This window comes from Pavona decussata, unplaced genomic scaffold (genome assembly GCF_977016875.1).
Source record: "Pavona decussata unplaced genomic scaffold, jaPavDecu1.1 SCAFFOLD_602, whole genome shotgun sequence".
In the NCBI taxonomy this organism is placed as follows: domain Eukaryota; kingdom Metazoa; phylum Cnidaria; class Anthozoa; order Scleractinia; family Agariciidae; genus Pavona; species Pavona decussata.
Window position 1 is genome coordinate 640,384 of NW_028145860.1, and position 20,704 is coordinate 661,087.

The following is a 20,704-nucleotide window of genomic DNA, read 5'->3' on the forward strand; positions in this document are numbered from 1 at the left end:
TTTTCAGAGTTCGATTTCTTTTCGGAGCAGAGATCACTTTTAAGGTTACTTATGGGGAAGAAAGGTCGAATTTTTCTCAAATAATTTTTTTTAGATAATTGTTAAAACAAGAAAGGGATGCAAAGTTTCGTGAAAACAGCCGTTAGAAATCTTAAAAAGAACGCAAGCTATCTAAAAAACAAAGGTTTGTAGGAAAAGCGGTGAGCGAGCGAAGGTGTCATAATCCAATTTATGCGGGCTGTGTTGAGATATTACGCGGCAAAATTTACCCGCGATCTTGAATTACCGGCAAATTTGCATATTTTTGTTTACATCGTGTTCATCGCAAGGTCACGGCGTTGTATGTAAAATTTTCGTATGACACAGCGTTCCTTTTTGGATTCAAGCATTGCGTAAAAGGTTGTTATGAAGAAAGCGAAACTAGAAAAGTCACCTTGGGTGACAGTTAAGAAAAAACCCGGCCCAAAGAAGGTCGAAAAATCATTTGACGAAACCAAAAAACTTCAGCTGGCAGAGAGCCACAAGGGTTCTTGGTACAACCAGTCAGATTTTCTATAACTGCCTCGGCAGTAGAGAAATTCAAGGACGAGAAATCGGATAGTGGAGAGTCGAACACCAGTTCGGAGTCCGAAATCGAAGATGCCGGCGACAATCCAGCCACTTTCGCCGTTGTTGACCGGCTGAAAATAAGCATCGAACCTCAGCACGCAGCCTCGTGTACTGATAGCGGTGAGAAGTGCGTGTCTCGTGTCAACTCCGCTGGGGCTGCCAGTTTCATGTTCTGCGTCTATCTGCCGTTTTCTTCTTTGTTTTAGTTTAGCCGGTGGCTTTCTCGCACTTGACTTAACTTTTCTCATAACGAAATCGCTTTTATTAATATTACAGTAACACTAAATGCTTACAGAATTCCCCAGGGAATGCTTCTTTGTGTTTGATTGGCCGGCGGCGTGAGCGCGTTGACAAAAATTTTAACGAGGTGCGAAAACTCGGAAAATGTTTCGAGGCCGAAAACACGGCTTTTGTTTTTGCGCGAATTCCCCATCTTCAAATGAATTAATGGGTATGTAGATTTGCCAGATTTCAACGAAATTTGGCCAAAATGGTCATCAGATATTAATGCATCAAAGTGTGTCAGGCTTTTACGAAATTCAAAATATTTTTCCCGTGACGTGTTAACATCTGACGGGACTACAAAAATTTTCCATTGTCCATCTTTAAGATGGGTTTTCTCACAAACCAATTGGAATAAAGAAAAAGCCTGACAAACTTTGTTAGCCTATTATCTCCTGATGATATTGTGCAGTCTGTTTGATTTTGCGCCTTTACGTGAGAGTGGGTAATTCAGTTAAGTACACGTCGCTAGTATTGAGTTTGTAGGCCTCTGAGCGCTTATGTATCCAACAAAATAAAAAAAACATTGATATTTTCGCAAACTTCAATTTATCAGCTTTAAAGTGATATATAGTTTTCCGTGGTTTTATCGAAAGCAGCGCGCGTACACTAGATTTCCCTGAAGGCACTCGTGAAACATGGAAGTAACCTTAAGCATATTTCAGTTACTCAGTCCGTGTAAGTAGTCACAATACTGTAACTTTAAAAAGTTACAGTTACGTTGTGGAATGAACAAAAGAAGATACAAAAAAAAAAAAAAGAAACTGAAGAATGACCCTTCGTAAATGTTTCTAATCGACTGACCTTTTCAGTTAAAAAATGAAATTAAATGAAAAATCTCTTATGAAAGAAACCAATTTTAATCAGTCACCTCTTTTATTATTATAAGAAGACTGTTTTATTATTTTGAAATCAATGTTTACTTACTTAGCGAATATCCATGGAAACAACTCTTGCTAACTGAATTATCAATGTTATTGGTACGGATCAAATGAGATAATACGTTTCACCAAATTTTATTACAATTGAATAGCTCACGGGGTTAAGTTTTCACCATGATGCACCGCTCAAAAAGTCCCCGTACTGTCATGAAGAAGATCTTTTACTGTTTTTTTGCCTTAAGTCTGTTAGTAATGTTTGTCTATGCTATCATTTTGAACATCCTTGCAAACAACTTCCTGGCGAGGACGAAGATAACCAAAGAATCAGCACGGCGGCCATTCGTTTTTCTTACGCAAACTGAGCAGTGTCTGTCACCTAAACTGATTCAAAATCTGGAATTGAACACCAGTTGGAGATGCCGATGTGATGTGATTGTGTTGAGTTACAAGAAAGAATGCATAGAAGACAAACCGCCCCATTTCACTTATTTGTTTGACAAAAGAACCACTTGGGGATCAGGCCGAAATTTGCTTTTCTTCCAGGCAATGGACCAAAGACCGGGTTACACCTACTATATATTTACTGATGACGATGTAGTCCTTAAGTTCAGCGATGCCTACACACCTGAAATGAAGCAGTTCACTCCAATTGACGCTTTCCAAAACTGGCTTCTTGATTTCGAACCAGCAGTCGGCGTTGTCGATTATAAGTTGCATAATGAGGGACAGAAAGTTCGCAATAAAATGCGCACAATCTGCGGGAACTTTAACAGCTCTTCTGTATCCAATCCAACGATATTCTTTGACCCTGTTTTTAACGCGTTTCACGTTAATGCAGTTCCTCATATATTTCCGCTGGACACGCACCATGAGGGAAGAAATTGGTGGCTGACTGACAAATACGTGGCCTCCGTTGTGGAATTAAAATTCCGAGGGCAGGCTCTGCTGTTTTTCCCAGTGGCGCTGGAGAACCCGCTGCATCGTGGCTATCCGCAGTCGCTTCGAGGAACTAAAGAAGCTTGGCAAGGCTTTATTGACGACGTTCAAAAGAAGGCACCAGTTCAATATGCAAATCATAGTTTATTTGAAGAATACAGGAAAAACCCGGGTCTATATGTGAAGACGTCCCGTACCTACTGTATGAAGGTGACTCGCCATCAACCTATTGTTCCATTTGCACATTTTGCACGCGAAAAATGAGGCAAAAGGAATCAGAAACCCGAGACTGCAAAGGAGGATGAAGTGGGAGGGAAGGAAGCAGTTTTGATTTTAACATGGGCTTGATTTCCGTAAACATTAGAGAGTTTCAGAATCACGTTTTACTGCAAAAGGCAGAAATGACCACGTGACCATGTTTATCCTTCATTTGCCGCTCGCTGTTTTCAGTTTCTCAGTAAAATTGAGTAGTTTTGTGTCAGCATTAAAGGTGTTACTATTCTCATCTGTGTAACAGTTTTTTCAAGAAAACCGGCATAAACGCGAATCTTGCGTTTGCCATTTGCCGCAAACTCGATTCTAATGTTACATTATTTTCAAAGATATTGGTTTTTTTTTTAAAGTTCGATTTCTGTTCGGAGCAGAGATCACTTTTAAGCATATTTCAGCTACTCAGTCCGTGTAAGTATTCACAATACTGTAACTTTAAAAAGTTACAGTTTTAAATAATAATAATAATAATAATAATAATAATAATAATAATAATAATAATAATAATAATAATAACTACCTATATAGCCCTCATCCAGATCTGTTCTAAGCGCTTTACAAAGTTTTAAAAAAATCATATCAAATTATCACCGTCTTAATATTAGGTTGTGGAATGAACAAAAGAAGAAACAACAACAACAACAAAAAAAAAAACACCCCGAAGAATGACCCTTCGCAAATGCTTCCAATCGATTAACTTTTTCAGTTGTAAAATGAAATTAAGGGAGAAATCTCTTATGCCAGAAACCATGTTAGTTTCGGCTTCCTTGTATGCATGCTATTTTAATCATTCACCTCTTTCAATAGTATAAGAAGATTGTTTTATTACCTTGAAATCAAGATTTACTTACTTAGCGAATATCTATGGAAATAACTCTTGCTGACTGAATTATCAATGTTATTAGTACGACTCAAATGGCACAATACGTTTTACAAAATTTTATTACAATTGAACAGCTCACGGGGTTAAGTTTTCAACTTGATACACCGCTCAAAAAGTCCCCGTACTGTCATGAAGAAGATCTTTTACTGTTTTTCTGCCTTAAGTCTGTTAGTAATGTTTGTCTATGCTATCATTTTGAACATCCCTGCAAACAACTTCCTGGCGAGGACGAAGATAACCAAAGAGCCATTCGTTTTTTTTACGCAAACTGAGCAGTGTCCGTCACCTAAACTGATTCAAAATCTGGAATTGAACACCAGTTGGAGATGCCGATGTGATGTGATTGTGTTGAGTTACAAGAAAGAATGCATAGAAGACAAACCGCCCCATTTCACTTATTTGTTTGACAAAAGAACCACTTGGGGATCAGGCCGAAATTTGCTTTTTTTCCACGCAATGGACCAAAGACTTGGTTACATCTACTATATATTTACTGATGACGATGTAGTCCTTAAGTTCAGCGATGCCTACACACCTGAAATGAAGCAGTTCACTCCAATCGACGCTTTCCAAAACTGGCTTCTTGATTTCGAACCAGCGGTCGGCGTTGTCGATTATGAGTTGCGAAATGAGGGACAGAATGTTCGCAATAAAATGTGCACAATCTGCGGGAACTTTAACAGCTCTTCTGTATCCAATCCAACGATATTCTTTGACCCTGTTTTTAACGCGTTTCACGTTAATGCAGTTCCTCATATATTTCCGCTGGACACGCACCATGAGGGAAGAAATTGATGGCTGACTGACAAATACGTGGCCTTCGTTGTGGAATTAAAATTCCGAGGGCAGGCTCTGCTGTTTTTCCCAGTGGCGCTGGAGAACCCGCTGCATCGTTGCTATCCGCAGTCGCTTCGAGGAACTAAAGAAGCTTGGCAAGGCTTTATTGACGACGTTCAAAAGAAGGCACCAGTTCAATACGCAAATCATAGTTTATTTGAGGAATACAGGAAAAACCCGGGTCTATATGTGAAGACGTCCCGTACCTACTGTATGAAGGTGACTCGCCATCAACCCATTGTTCCATTTGCACATTTTGCACGCGAAAAATGAGGCAAAAGGAATCAGAAACCCGAGACTGCAAAGGAGGATGAAGTGGGAGGGAAGGAAGCAGTTTTGATTTTAACATGGGCTTGATGTCCGTAGACATTAGAGAGTTTCAGAATCACGTTTTACTGCAAAAGGCAGAAATGACCACGTGACCATGTTTATCCTTCATTTGCCGCTCGCTGTTTTCAGTTTCTCAGTAAAATTGAGTAGTTTTTCATTATAGCATTAAAGGCCAGAATTGTCTTACCCTATCCTCATCTACATACTCATTTCTTCAAGGAAAAATCAACGTGAAACTCTGAAAACTCTGTTTGCCGTTTGACGTCAAACGTGATTCTGAATTTCTCTATTCCTTCTAACTTGTAAGAACTTCTTGTTGTGAGAACACTTATTATCGTGCTTTTCTGGCATTTCAATTCTGTATATAAATGCCATAAAGTAGACATGAAAAATGACTGCTCTGACTTTAATCAAGTTGATCAATGGGGCTTGTTTCCTCTTACGTTATTTTTTTTTATTCATTTATTTTTTGTGTTTGTGTGGGTATGTGTGTGAGGGGAGGGGGACAGGAAGAGCGAGGTACAAAGGATAAGAATGGGGTGTGTTAAAATAGCGTAACATTCAGCCTGTTGTTTAGTAATTATAATGTTGTAATGTAAAATGTACTGTTTTTGCTTGTTGCGTTGTTGAAATAAAATTGATTTAAAAAAAATCGTGCTTTTCTAACAACACGCGGCCTACCGCCTCCAAAAGAGTAGGTTAAAGTGGACGTCAATTAAAAGAAAAGCATTTTGAATTCTCAGCTGATTTCAAAACATAAGAACCGAAAAATTGGCATCGAAGTTGATTTCAAGCCAGTTTAAAGACCTAAAAGAAAGGAGGTTTTTTAAAGGATGTAAATGTTTTAAATTTCTCGACACATGATAATTTGGAACACTTTTGAAATTATCAGTTTTGAATTCTGATAAGATTTCAATGTAACAGAGCCAAGGAATTGTCAATTTTGCCTACTAAGTGAAGGTGAAATTTTATTAAATTGATTTTCGAGCTAGTTTAACTGAAAAAAAAAATAAAGACTTAAAAGAGAGGACGTCTTTTGTAGGATTTAAAGGTATTGAATTTCTAGGATTCTGTCGTTGTAGCTGCAAAACTTTGGAATTCGTTACCTACGTTTGTTAGAAATGCTAAGGATATTTCTACTTTTAAATGTCTTTTGAAGAAGCAGGTTTTTAGATAGATTTAAGATTTCAGTAATTTAAGTAATTTTTAAATTCTTTCTTTTTTTAAACTTTTCGTTTCACGCACATTTTCACCAGGTAACGTTTAACGCAGGCATATAAGACAAGTAACACAAACTGCAAGGCTGATACTACGTGAAAGAGTTGACTTTGCGGTCCATTGCAGTTTTCACGTCTATATAAGACAACGCGCTTCTTTTAAAAGTTCATTTGTGGCTGCTGGAGTTTTGTTGGATGAAACGCCGCTGACCATCACAACCGTAGCAAGTGACGTAAGCATAGGTGAATCATCTGAAGGTGAAATAGATTATGGCCTGTTAGACGGAAAGAATTTGGTTGGATTTGAAACGCGTGACCGATAGAACAAGGGGGTTGTGCCATGTTTAGCGATAATGGCTGCATCCGAGACATATAATTGACTCTGATCCTTGAAAGGCCGTGCAAGGGCTTGCAGCTCAATGCGCCTGACGGAGACTTTGACACTAAAGATGATAGAGTATAGTACACGAGGCCAAGGTCCCACTCTTGAGATGTGGAGAAAATTGCCATGTATTTTACAGCTTTCAGCGAATGATTGTTGCTCAATTAATTATCTCTGCGTGTCAGCCATGCAAGCACAATATCAACATCTACCTTCTCATTCTGCATCTTGTTGTTGTTGTTCTTCTTTTTTTTGTTGTCTTCTTGTTCTTGTTCTTCATCCTCTTCTTGTCACTTCCTCTTCTTCTTCTTGTTGTTCTTCTTGTTTTTCTTCTTCTTCTTCTTCTTCTTCTTCTTTTTCTTCTTCTTCTTCTTCTTCTTCTTCTTCTTCTTCTTCTTCTTCTTCTTCTTCTTCTTCTTCTTCTTCTTCTTTTTCTTCTTCTTCTTCTTCTTCTTCTTCTTCTTCTTCTTCTTCTTCTTCTTCTCCTTCTTCTTAATTATTGCTATTGCTACCTGTTATTAGTATTATTATTCTTATTATTAATCTTAAATTTATCCCAGCGGGGGGGGGGGGGGGGGGGCAAAATTGTTCGTAGTGAATTCAAACAAATCCTGTCCCGCAATCGTCAGCCTTCAAGTTAACAAAGTGCGTTGTTTCCGCCTATAACTCCGAAATAAAAACATGAATCAACTTGATTGAAATTGAAATTGAACATCTTTTTTATGAGGGTTTGAATAATTTATAGCCCTATCTTATAAAATTTTCGCTTACTGTTCATTGATTTATTTAAAAATATCTATCGAAGAAGTTCTTTGTCTTTCAGCTCAATAAACAGACAGCTCTTTGGAAGGATTGAACGACGGAAATCTGTGAGGATTACAACGAGCTGGTATGTTTAATTGCGTGATAGTTCTTGTGGACTAAACCTGGCTACGAAAATGTACGTGTTTTCGTAGCCAGGGGCAAAGACTACCAGAGCAAGAAAGACGCAGACTATATTTTCAAAGGACCTTGATTATATCAAATAGGAGAGGCAGAATCGGAAAAAAATTGCCGGTGGATCTTATAGTCCGTGACACTGAGAAGACTTTTGTCACACATTCTAACAGTAAATGCAGACACACAATGCTGATCAATCTCCACATACTTCATAATTATACACTATAACAAAACTTGAAACAGCTTTAGTAAATCGTAAAGTCGTTTAGACTCACAAAAAAAAATTCAGTTATAAGGCCTTGAGTAGTCTGACCTTATTTTAAAAGGATTTTTCTTAATTTGTTTTCTTTTAAGTTTGATCGCGGAGATTTCGGTTAGATTAAAAATATCTAGTTTTCTGTTGGCGCATGTCTTTTTAATTAGCAACATTGAATCCGGATCGAATGGAAGTACTGTTTTAACATTTACTAAACCTAGGATTGAAGGCCGTATCACAGTTGTTTCGGTCCCAACAAGTTAGAGACTTTCTCCGCGTTCAACTTTATTCTAATATACTTCTGGTCTCTTTTCTGAATCCAGTTTGTTTTTGTTTGTACAGTGAGTAGAAAGTTAGAAAAACTGACATTGAAGAATAATAATTGACCCTGAAACCAAATGAGGTGTAAGCGTCAAAAACTACAGTTTAAATCTGGAAAAGGAAACCGGAGCTAAAACAGAAGGGATCGTGTGGACAGATTTGGAACTGAAGCAAAAACAAAAGTGAAGCAGCATATCCGCTACAGTTTAATTTCCAGGCCTGTAAATTATTAAATATACCTCAAAAGGCTGCGTAGAATTAATGTGGTACACATCGCACAATACCTCAGCATGTCACCATAAAATGTTTATTTTCAACAGCTGTAGATTTTCCCGGGTAATCTTCTCATCGTCTTTCTCTTTTTCCAAAATTTTAGAAATGAAATGGTGTCTTCTTCTGGCGTCGTTGCTCTTTATCGTTGCTTCTTCCCAACAGTGTCAAACTACATATTCTGTATCGGGGCGCTATCTTAAAGGTCGCGTGATGTCTACTCGAGATGCGAAAGACCTCGGCCACTGTCTCATCATATGCTCGGAGGATCAGCGCTGTAATAGCACTAATTTCCACCTTCGTAACTTGAGTTGTGAGTTAAATGATTCTGACAGGCACACTCTTCCAGAGGAGTTTGAGTTTAAAGATGGCTATATCTACAGTGATTATCGTTCAAAGGTTAGTGTCACTAATTAAAATTGCTTTCATATTTACTCTAACTGGCTGCAAGCGTATAATGCCAACAGTGAATTGTGCCTAATACATGGATGTTTGCCATGTAGACTTGATGCTCAACACTCAGTAACATGATCTTGAAGGAAATGTAAAACTAAGACAGTCGAGAGTTAAAAAATTGTGAGTAAATGTTAAGCTAGACAAAGCATCGCGTATAAAACATCAGCGGCCCCTTACACCCCCTCCCCCGGTAATAGGGCCATCTACCTGTAAACAAAAAATACACATCATAATACGCGCTGGTAATAAGCCCCTCTTCTCCCGGATTTAACCCCCCCCCCCTCCCCCACATCTCTTGTTATGTTAATATTAAACACGTTCACAGAACACTGCGCAAAAGAAAGTTAGAAAAGATTGCAGGGCAATAAGTAACTTTTCATTGTTTTACTGCAGTATTACTTACTTGTACAACTACTATTAGAATCCACCATGCAGAGCACCTCTTGAAGAGGCTTCAATTTAACACAAGGCTTACTCTGGGACTTTAAGTCGCCTTAAATAGCCTAAAATCGTCTTGAGTCATCCAAAAATAGCCTAAAGTTGCCAAAAATCGCTTCAATTTTATAGCGAGCTTTGGTTAAGTCGCCTTAAATCGCCTTATAGCGCCTTAAGTCGCCCAAGTTACGGCGACTTAAGGACCCAGAATATGTCTAATACAGCATCAAAGATCTCTGTTTGTGTTAGCTTCTCTCCACCAAGAAGAAGCGTTGCGTAACTACCCTAATAACGGCTGCCAAAGAGACTACATTCTTGTAAGCTTATTTCGAACTTTTTTTTTCTTATAACTCCCCCCCCCCCCCATTTATCAGCCTATCCAAAACCTCTTAGAAAGTTGTATAATCCAAGTGCTTATAAGCTACAGTTATACGAGGTTGAAGATGCCGAGTCGAAATTTAGAGATGAGCCGCAGTATTCTCATCTAGAACGTTTGTTTTTCTGGTGTCATTTGTTCAATACACTGGAACTTATCACAGCGAATCACAATGGGAAATCTTGTATCGGTAAGCTTTATATTAGCAAAGCGAGTATTTTCTCTTGTTGCGTTCAACATTTATTTTCTCTCTTCTTTCTTTTCACCCCAAGTAAGGCATAGGTCTTCGGAAAGAAATCCTTCCAGCTTGCTCTGTACTGCGCACGCCTCACCACTCTCTCCTCCTGTAGCTTGTAGGATCTCAACGTTTTCTTGTAAAGCTTTTGTAAATCGCTGTCATCCACTACAAGGGTCACTGCTCCATGTAGCTTTAACATTTCCCCATTGGTCAGACACAAGTTCGTTATTCTAGATAGACATTCATGGGTACTACATCGGCCCGGGAGAACAAGTCACCAACCATACTTCACCCCGTCTAGCAGTTCTGCGCTTGCAGTAGACCTGCACATTTCAAAAGCTCTATTTTCACTGGACCCTGATAACCTGTAGCTGCAATGTGTTTTAGGGTTGGGATCATTACTCCGTTGTTCGCTCTTTTGTCCTCTCGACCAACCTTGTAAGACGTTGCAATGGTGCAGGTTGAATGAATTCTTTATTAGCAAATGCCAAAAGAAACATGCCCAGAGTCATACGTCTGGACTTACAATTTCATTTAACTAACTACTATAAAAAAGAACTAATCACAAACTATTGACAAATGTGCAAAGACAGTTAGATAAAATTGAAAAGGCATCTATTCACAAAACAGCGTTTATGACTTTCAGTTCTGACACGTGGCAGGATGTAAGGGTGTCCCCTTTTCCTAAGGTTTCTTGATCTCTGGGGTGGAAGCAGTTCATGAAGGGGATGAGTATTATCAGCAATTATCCTATCCCATAGTAGCCTATCTTTGATAGGTCGTCCCTGTACTTGGCTTGTTGCCCACCTACCACGACAAGAGCTAGGGGTTGGACTTTGGTAGGCACATTTTATCTCTTAGAATTCGACATTTATTTTATAAAACGACAATAAAATTTCTTTTTTGCTGGCAGGTGATATTTAAACAGCACATGACGCCTCTATGGCTCAAGGCGCACGCGTCCTACATTGACAGCGATCACAGCGTATCCGATGACCAGATAACGTTTACCAAGGGCTCATTAGGTAATGCAGTGCTTTTAAAAGTCCCGATGGTGGTTGCTGGTGCCTTGTCAGATAAAACTCCGCTAACCATTGAAATGATAGTGGCTAATGACGTCAGTATTGCACAATCAACAGACAGTGATCCAAGTTATGGGGTGTCAGACGGAACCAGTTTCGTTGGATTTAGAACACCTGACGAAAATGGCTATGACAATAGAGCCCCGTGTTTTGGAGTACAAGGATCTTCTGGAGCTAATCTAACGAGCGATGTGAAAACTGATGGAACAGGTCCCACCGCTGGGAATGTGTCTTTCCCTGACAAGTTCGTCTTCACACTGAAGTTATCGCGGGGTAACGCATCGGGCGGGTGTAGTACTGCGCAGGGAGGGGGCTTCACCAAGGCTGCTCACTTCACTACTCAACTGATAGTTAACCGAGGCCTTACTCTTGAAGTTTACAGGCAGCATAAGAAAGAAAAAGTTGGGATTAAATACATGATGATCACCATTATGAACACCGATTATGGACACTGGTAGAAAAGAACACCTGGGCCCAGCCCGATTAAGCTAACCCTGGATTAATGTGAACTTTGATTCAAGTTTAATTACTAATCTGTGAAGATTCTTCCAAAAGATTTTTGTCACTCAGTTCTGACTTAGACTGGTCTTTACCTTTATCTTAAATTAGGCTTTAAAACTACTTTTAAAGAGTGACTTTTAATCCTAGATTAGCGTCAATCGGCTTTCGAACAACCCGGCTCTGAAAAATATAGCCAATTCCAATCGTACTTTTTCCATGTTATTGTTAAAAACAAATCTGGCATTAAATCGACGGCAGTTTTCTATGGTCTACACTCTTGTAGACCATAAAATGACGCCATAAAATGTTCAAAACTTAGCAGTGAAACCACTCGTCTGCGGCTCGTGACCACAAAAAACTGCCGTCGATTTGTGAAAGAGATGAAAACTGGTGACGAGATGTACCTATATATTCATTTATTTATTTATTTATTTATTTATTTATTAATATCAATATTTATGCTGGAACATCTGGTGTAACATATATAGCTAGTATATACAGAGACAGTCCAGGCTAAATTAACAAGATTAGACAATATATAAGGACCATAACATTACGATGGATTAATACCTCCGTTCTTGGTATTTATGTCTTACTTAAAGCTGTGAAAAACGCACCGACTGCATTATTGAGTTGCATAAACTTGTTTTCCTAAGGACACGAGTGAAGTCCTTCTTGTGCTTCTCGAGTGTTCTTTAAGATTCCAACGTACTTATACTAGCCAACAATGCACGAGGAACAAAATGTATTTTTTCTTTTATAAAATGGCGCGGGATAAATGCGCTCTTTTAATGTCAAAGGCTGATGATGAAATTGTTGAAAAGTTAATCCAATAATGTTAGTTTATATTAAATATAATTGTTATCATTGGTTGAATCACATTATCCGTCGGTTTCTCTAGTTATATTACTTGTAACTTGTCTGTCTCTTGTCTTGCTTCAGCACACGCTTGACCTTCATAACTGAAGGCTGCGCTCGAGTAACGTGGAGCACTTGCATCATGAGATAATGTACTCGGTTTCATCAACCATTGCGCGCACATTTCTTTGAACATTTTATAGGTATAAATTCTTTCAAAGCACAGACAAACCTTTGCACCACCGGACTATAACAGGGACCCCATTCCAAAGCTTAGAGGAGACAGACTAAAATGCTTGGTCACCTTCCCGAACCAACAAGATGAACTTAATCTTGCATGCTCGAGAATGCCTGTTGCCATTTCCGAGTACGACACCCAGCTATTTGCATAATCCTTCAATCATTTAACAGAGATAACCTCTTAACAGTTGTTCAGGCTTTCTTTTCGTAAGTAAAGGGAAGATATTTTCAACGGATCTCGTCCTCCCATTTTCCTACATCACCTCTCATCTCTACGCAGCTCTGATAATAATTCTTGTTGTCCGGCTGATTGGAATCCAATTTAGTGTAAGTCACGTGGGTGCCATCGCTCCAATAGAATTTCCCTTCAGTGTTGACGTCATTACGTACTATCCAGGCCCTCGCTCAACTCTGGGGAGATTTGATAAAAACACCATAGCATTGTAACAACATTTAAAAGGTTTAAAAATACCTGGTTATCTTTTTCGGTGCTTTTCCACGTGTCAGAACTGGCGACCGATCATTTCACCGGTGGAATGCCTCAATTTAGAGGACAGGTGATATTACAGTTCTAGAATATGACACACCTTAAAAATGTAAATGTAATTTGTTTACGCACGAAGCGACCGTGCGAATTTGGAATTTGGAAATGTTGGCTTTTGTGTTTATGAAGGGAGGATCGAAGAACCCGGAGAAAAACCGTCGGAACAAAGACAAGAAACAACAACAAACTCAACCCCCATATGGCGTCGACGCCGGGAATCGAACCCGCGCCACATTGGTCGGAAGCGAATGCCCTCACCCCTGCGCCATGCGCGCCCCCATCCCCGCCCCGCCCTCACTCACCCTACCATTTTCCGAACGTACAGTTTAGAAGAATTTGTAGAACCAATGAAGGATAGTACCTCGGGTGAAAAAAAAATCGACAAATAGCGTTTAAACTAGACAGGATACATCAAGGGACAATGAAGTATAGGTAAGAAGCATTTATATTTCGTATTATTTTCTGTTTTTCTCTGGTGACCTCAGTCTGGCGAGAATCTCAAAAATATAAGTTATGGTGCTGTTTACAATGCTGTACAAGGTGGTTATTTTCAACTCCGTTGATAAATCCTATAGTGCAACCATGAAAGCTACAGAGCAATGCTTTCCTGTGGTGCTGTTTATTATGCTGTACAAGCTGGTTCTACCTTTTGAGTCTGTGGATGATATCCTAAAGTGTGACAATTCAAGTGAAAGCTACTGAGCAGTACTTTCCTGTGGTACTGTTTATCATGCTGTACAAGATAGTTCTAACTTTTAAGTCTGGAGATGAAATCCTAAAGTGAAGACATTCAAATGAAAGTGACTGAGCAGTTCCTTCGCATGGTGGTTTTAACTGTTGTGATTTTGGATAAAATCTTAAAGTGTTATTTTGAATAAAAGCTCTTCAGCAGGCTGTGGTGTGGTTGGTTGGAAACTTCATTCAGGGCCTTACCAAAGATTTAATTAGGTTATTAAAATAACCTTTTCGATTTCCTTTCCTATTCAAAATCCTTTCCCAGTTTTTTTCTAAGCATCAAATATATCGTATCGCTCTTCGTCCCGCAAAAAAGTAACAACGTCTTATACGACCTACATCCCCAAACTTTTTTTACTCCTTTTTACCTTTTTTAATGGTCTGATATTAACATATAAAACTGAAAAAAGTCAAGAATTTGAAGTCGAGGGCATTCATTTGAATTGTAGATTAACCCTTAATTATTCATATTTTTCTGTCACCTATTACCACGAGGAACTTGATGGCAAGATGGATGACGCTTAAGACTCATATCGTTTAAAGTTATCTCCCTCTAAGAAAGCTACGGTCAAAAAACGCATATAACATCTAGTGAAAATAACGTCATGGTAGACCTCCCTTGGTACGCGCCTAAAGTGCCAATGCAGACTGTCTCGAACCTTTCGTCGCAAATATGGCAGGGTGAACCGATTCGACGAGAACTAATTCAAGATTTGCTACCTCAGAGGCCGTTGGAGGTTTGTAATCACCCAATTTTCGAACACTTTTTCTCCATTTTTTTGAACTACATTGGTTTACGACGATGCGATTTACTCGTTTATATATGAAATTGGTACCTAGTTTATTTCGGAGGCCTAGAGAGTTTTGTTACGAGCTTTAGAAAAAGTTGTCATTGTGTCATAACTTTATTCAGTTATTTTTTTTACCAGCTTCTTGAAAAATTCAGATGGTCACAGTTTAGGATGTCATCCACAGACTCAAAAGGGTGAACCACCTTGTACAGAATAATTACAGCATCTGAATAGTCACACTTAAGAATTTCACCAACAGACTCAAGTTAGAACTGTCTTGTACAAGATAATAAACAGCACCACAGGAAAGTACTGCTCAGTAGCTTTCATTTGAATGGTCAAACTTTAGGATTTCATCCACAGACTCAAAAGTTAGAACCACCTTGTACAGCTTGACAAAACGGTGAACACTTTTTCTTTAGCTATCACAAATTTTGTAAACTCCCTTCTTCTTCCATGTTTCTTTCCAGGCAGACATCATGTGCGGAATTGGCCAAAAGAAACAGATGACCAGAGAGTGAAAAATTTTACAGAAGGTGAGTTTGCTTTTAGTTTGCAAACTGAGCGTAAAGGTGAAAATCGTTTTTTAAGGGAAGCACTTTTGTTTGTTTTAGTGTTTTGCTCCATAAAGCTCATGGAGCCCAAGAGTGAATTGCAAGACCTAGGGGATGGTTGAGGGGGGCTGCAGACCCCTCTATGAGAAGCTGAGAGCTTTATAAATTGATAAATTCCTTAGACTATTTCACAATATAAATTTTCGAACTTTTCTAATGAAGCACGCACCCTAATCCCCCATATATTTAGGCACCCACGCCGTAAGCCCCCCCTATCGCTTCTCCCTCCAGTCCTCCTGCTATAAAATTCTAGATCCGCCCCTGTGACCACCCCACCAGCCCCACTCCCCACTCTACCCCAGCATTCATAACTATCATTAGGAAAAGAGCAATAACACTGTCACGATAAATCCTATCAATTCCGTATTTTCTCTTTAGATACACTTAGGAGCAAATAGATTGGGTCAATTTGGAACTCCACAAGTACTGCTAAACAGTGACAGATAACTTAAGTATGATTTGAAAGGTGAGCTCATAATTAGCTTCACTCACATTAGATCAGAGCATATAAGTTCAATATCCATTATTAGTAAATATAGAACTAACAAATAATGTGTAAAGCTTCCCTCAATTAGTGCTTCAGTAATATCCCAGCACTCTGTCACGTACAAACTGGTCTTGAACTGAACAAGGAGATAAATTTCCCTGACGATATATACTTCTTTATGACCTATGTATTTACAATTCATGTGCAGTCCACCAAAAGGTATTGAGTTTTGCAGATTTAGTTTCTCGATTAGTTGCTCCCCTCCCTCGATCCTTAATCTCCTAACGCAACGTGTCTGCTCAATATTAGAACCATAATCATGTAACCAACAAGTAGGATAACAAAAATACTATAATAAATCTTGACTTGGTTATGTTTTTCCTTACAGGACGATTATATCACGCACGGATGGACGAATTTGAGACCAAAAACTACTACCAAACGAAGAAAGACTTCTTAAAGATAAGGATTCGTTAAAAGGTGAGCTAACAACCTTCACCCTTGCATGATGATCAGCATCTTCAGTCTTGTGATTGCTAACAGCATATCAATAAGTATTAAAAAATAAAACTGATGAGAATACACTAATTTCCCGTCGGGGTACGGGGGGTGGGGGGGGGGGGGAGGAGGAAGTAATGACACAATTGTGTGCTTCCAAGAAGGGTGTGGTTATTGGCCCATTTTTGTCTGAAACCGGTTGTGGCCGTTCATCATCTTTTCAGAAACAGGGTAACGTTTATGTTCTATCCTGGCTTTAAGGCCACATTGGTTTTTGTTTCGTTTCAATTCCGTGTTTTTCCTCTTCAGATACACTTAGGCGCAAAGGATTAGGCCGGTCAGTTTGGGACTCCACAAGTACTGTTATACAGTGAAAGACAGCAATGGTATGATTTGAAAGGTGAGCTTATAAGCTTCACTCACATTAGATCAGAGCACATATGGCTCAATATCTATTATCAGTAAATATAAAACTAACAAATAATGTGTAAAGCGTCCCTCATTTGGTGCTTCAGTAATATCCCAGCACTCTGTCACGTACAAACTGGTCTTGAACTAAACACGGAGCGAAGCTTCCCTGACGATATATACTTCTTTATGACCTATGTATTTACAATTTATGTGCAGTCAACCAAAAGGTGTTGAATTTTGCAGATTTAGTTTCTCGATTAGTTGGTCCCCTCCCTCGATCCTTTATCTCCTCACGCAACGTGTCTGCTCAATGTTACAACCATAATCATGTAACCAACAAGTAAGATAATAAAAATACTATACTGAATCTTGACTTGGTTATGTTTTTCCTCACAGGCCGATGATTTATGACCTATGTATTTACAATTTATGTGCAGTCCATCAAAAGGTATTGAATTTTGCAGATTTGGTTCAGTTCTCGATTACATGTAGTTGCTCCCCCTCACCTCGATCCTTTATCTTCTCACGCAATGTGTCTGCTCAATATTATAGGCATGATCATGGAACCAACAAGGAGGATAATAGAAATACTATAACGAGATTTGACGTTGCTATGTTTTTCTTTCCAGGCCGATTATATCACGCACGGATGGACGGCGAAATTGAGACCAAAAACTACAACCAAACGAAGGCAGACTTCTTAAAGATAAGGATTCGTTAAAAGGTGAGCTAACAACCTTCACACTTGCATGGTGATCAGCACCTTCATTGTTGTTTCTGTAGCATATCAGTATTGGAAAATGATGAGAATACACTGTTTTCCCGTTGGGGGGAAGGGGAGGGGGGCTACATTGGATTTATTAGATACTGTCTACTGACACAGTTATAGCGGCGACATGCACCATTTGCAACGTCTTACGTGATTGATCGAGAGGACAAAAGAACGAACAACAGAACAATGATCCCAACCCTAGAAAACAATGCTGCTGCAGGTTATAGGGGTCCAGTGAAAACGTTTTGAAAGGTGCATGTCTAATGCAGTTATATGCTTTCAAGAAGGGTGTGGTTATTGACCCATTTTTGTCTGAAACAGGTTGTGCCCGTTCATCATTTTTTTCAGAAACAGGGTAACGTTTGTTCTAACCTGACTACAAGTTTGCTGGCCTTTGATTGTGTTTAGGCCCACAAATTGGGGAGGGGAAGGTTAAAGAGTTACACCTATAACAGAGCCGAGATTATTTTTACCCAAACTGTTGAGGGTTACCAATCCCCGGAAGGGAAACATACAGTAGATTCTACATTAAATTGGGGGGGGGGGGGGGTAGGGGGGTAGGGATGGCACAATGCTAAGAGCACTCGCCTTCCACCAATGTGAATCCCAGCATTGAGGCCACATCTGGGTTGAATTTGTTGTTGGTTCTCGTCCCTGCTCGGGGGGTTTTTCTCCGCGTTTTCCGATTTTCTTTCCTCAAAATTTATGTATACATCCGACCATGCGAATGGTTTTACGATCAGATGATGCGGTCAGGATAAATATTTCATTGCTACGCTATGTAACTTTGTTTAACTGGTCAGCCTCAAAACGATCCAACATAACTGATGATATTTTATTTCTTTGCTCATAACTAGAAGCCGCTAAGGAATGGAGAGGCCAGGAGGTGGATTAAAGAAACTGGATTGGATTGCCGACGGAGGACCGAGGAATACCTGAACCTTTTGGAGGAAGCAAAGGTTTAAATGTTTAACTTGTAGTTTACTTAAGATTGATGGCGCAGTTGTTCAAAGCTGATTAATACTATAGGCTTGACATAATCAAGCCTTAGCTTCACTTTCCAAAATGTTATCTCTCTATATTTCAAAGTGATATTCAGTTTTATTTCAAGGAGAAAAGGCGTTTATATCAATGCTAAATTCAGTTTGAAAAGGGAATAACAAAATGAAAGAGTGAAATTTAATTTCTGAATATGAATTTTAGTTACTTATCCTCGATTAGCCTAAGTTTGCTTTGAACAACTGAGCCTGTATAGTTTCAATTATAAGAAGGTCTGACAAGGTTACCCACGTTTCATGGAAAATGCCGAATTTTAGTGCCAACCTTTTCGAACATTTCTAAAATGTAAAACAACAACATCAACAAACGGCAAACAAACAATATGACACTTTTAAGGAAGTTACATTTGCCTTGTACATCAGCATAATAAAAAGCACCACAGAAACGTATTAGTACTCCTCAGTAGCTTCGATTTGAATGGTCACACTTGAGGATGTCATCCACAGACTCAAAGGGTAGAACAACCTTGTACAGTATAATAAACAGCACCACAGGAATCGAAAGTACTGTTCAGTTAAACTCTCATTTGAATGATCACAGTTTAGGGTTTGATTCACACACTCACCACCTTGTACAACATAATAAACGGCATCACAAAAAAGATATAGCACTGTCCAATACCTGTCACAAAACTGGTCTCTGGAGCTTCGTCCACAAATTAAAACGTTAGAATTACCTTGTACAGCGTAATAATCATCGCCAAGTTTAGTTCAAGTTCACGTTTATTCAAAAATTCAAAAATTTAGCAAAAAAGAGAGACTGGCCCGCAGGTAGCGAGAACTAATCTAGGCGGGCCAGACTTACAACTGTTCAAGGATAAAATTAATATATATATTTAGGCAAGCCTAAAAGCGGAGCTCCAATTTTTGTCATAGCATTTATAAAAATTTGCTTAGTGTGTGAACGTAATAACCTTACCAGTTCCTCATCCTTTTTGCAGTTATATTTTTAGTGCATATGCAGCAAACCGCCCAGACAATAACAATGCAATGCAGAGGGCAAATTTTTTTTGAATGCTGATTTGTTACAATGGAGGCTGGCTGAACACGCCAGTTCTACATTCCGTTGGTTTCTTAATTTTGTGTCCAAAAACAACGACTTCTTTCAAGTTCTTTGGAGTTCGACTGTTTAAGCCGGGTTGTTTGTACCACAAATACATGGAAATCAAGTGCTGCAGCTAGAAAGGGAATTCCTAAACGTTAGTTTTCGTGTTTCTTACAGGAATCAGCAAAAGCCGGATTATTTGTGTCAAAGCTAAAAACTTGGATAGGATTGACATTTGTTCAGTTGAGAAACTGAAATCAGTCATGGCGACCATGCAAGTGCTTTCAACTCGCTACTTCTTCTTACAATTAGCAATTATCCTGCGAAATTGCGCGGAACAAGTATCGCCTGATACTTAGCCGACGAGGCCGTAGGCCGAGTAGGCTAAAATCAGGCGATATTCCGCAAGATTGAGCAGGATAATTGTTTTATTATTCAACACATTGATGACAAAGTACAGATTTATAGCAGAAAAGCTGAACTTTATTTGTCAAACATTTTCCCGCGCGCGGACCGGCATGAATGAAAGTGGCAGCTTTGTTCAAGTTTGAATGAAATCGAGAGGGTTTTGCATCAAGCTCAGTAAAAAATTGAGTACTCGTCTTGTGCGCCAATCGCTTCGGCAAGATTTTCTACAAATTTCTAGCACCAAAAGCTAAAGCCAAGCAGTATTTTGAAGCTGCGAAGGATTTGTTGTGTCAGCTGGGCCGAGCTGAAAGACTGGAAATGCTTTGCAACGATTTTTGGGTGAGTGTTTCTTGGTTTACTCCTCAGTGTTTTGACAAACGCATCTAGTGCCTTGTTGCTTGCAAGAACTCTGGATCTTTTATGAAACTGAACGGTTTTTCAAGCGGCTCTAGATCTGATGTTTCTGAGAACAATTACTTTGTACGAGTTCCGTCTATCTTTTTGTTTGCCAGATAGCTAAAATTTCTCGAGGCACTTCAGTGCGAGCTCGGATTTTCTCAGGTGGTTTTCCCCATCTCTTCAAGACGAGTCGAGATCTCTGTTTAACGGTTGCGAGAACCAATCTAAGGAAATACATGTACTGGAAGAAAGAATTTTCGTTTACAAATGATTTGTAAACGGCCGTCGAATTACACGTCATGATAATATTTTTTTTGTGTAAGAGCAAGTTACCGGCCCGGGG

General features: G+C 39.2%; 2 protein-coding genes, 1 long non-coding RNA gene and 1 pseudogene across 3 annotated transcripts; all 4 read left to right on the forward strand.

Moving 5' to 3' along the window:
- The first annotated feature begins 1,674 nt into the window (after positions 1-1,674).
- Positions 1,675-3,046, forward strand: LOC146449209 (uncharacterized). The gene has a single exon (XM_085101703.1). It carries the CDS (start codon positions 1,947-1,949, stop codon positions 2,970-2,972), a length of 1,026 nt encoding a protein of 341 aa, XP_084957829.1. The 5' UTR covers positions 1,675-1,946; the 3' UTR covers positions 2,973-3,046.
- Positions 3,047-3,990: 944 nt separating this feature from the next.
- On the forward strand, positions 3,991-6,247 carry LOC146449210 (uncharacterized; annotated as a pseudogene).
- Positions 6,248-7,310: 1,063 nt separating this feature from the next.
- On the forward strand, positions 7,311-11,769 carry LOC146449211 (uncharacterized). The gene is made up of 3 exons (XM_085101660.1): positions 7,311-7,516; positions 8,520-8,812; positions 10,832-11,769. The coding sequence occupies exons 2-3, from the start codon at positions 8,522-8,524 to the stop codon at positions 11,456-11,458; spliced, it is 918 nt and encodes a 305-aa protein (XP_084957786.1). The 5' UTR covers positions 7,311-7,516; positions 8,520-8,521; the 3' UTR covers positions 11,459-11,769.
- Positions 11,770-14,412: 2,643 nt separating this feature from the next.
- LOC146449212 (uncharacterized) lies at positions 14,413-16,252 on the forward strand. Its single transcript, XR_014860628.1, has 4 exons — positions 14,413-14,615; positions 15,140-15,205; positions 15,662-15,749; positions 16,159-16,252. It is a non-coding gene; the product is annotated as an uncharacterized LOC146449212 (long non-coding RNA).
- Positions 16,253-20,704: the final 4,452 nt, after the last annotated feature.

Bases quoted from the DNA above. Each gene is read 5' to 3' on its own strand.
- LOC146449209 (XM_085101703.1), top strand. From the start codon at position 1,947: ATGATGCACCGCTCAAAAAGTCCCCGTACTGTCATGAAGAAGATCTTT.
- LOC146449211 (XM_085101660.1), top strand. From the start codon at position 8,522: ATGAAATGGTGTCTTCTTCTGGCGTCGTTGCTCTTTATCGTTGCTTCT. The intron at 8,813-10,831 runs GTTAGTGTCACT...TTTTGCTGGCAG, and splicing joins ACAGTGATTATCGTTCAAAG to GTGATATTTAAACAGCACAT.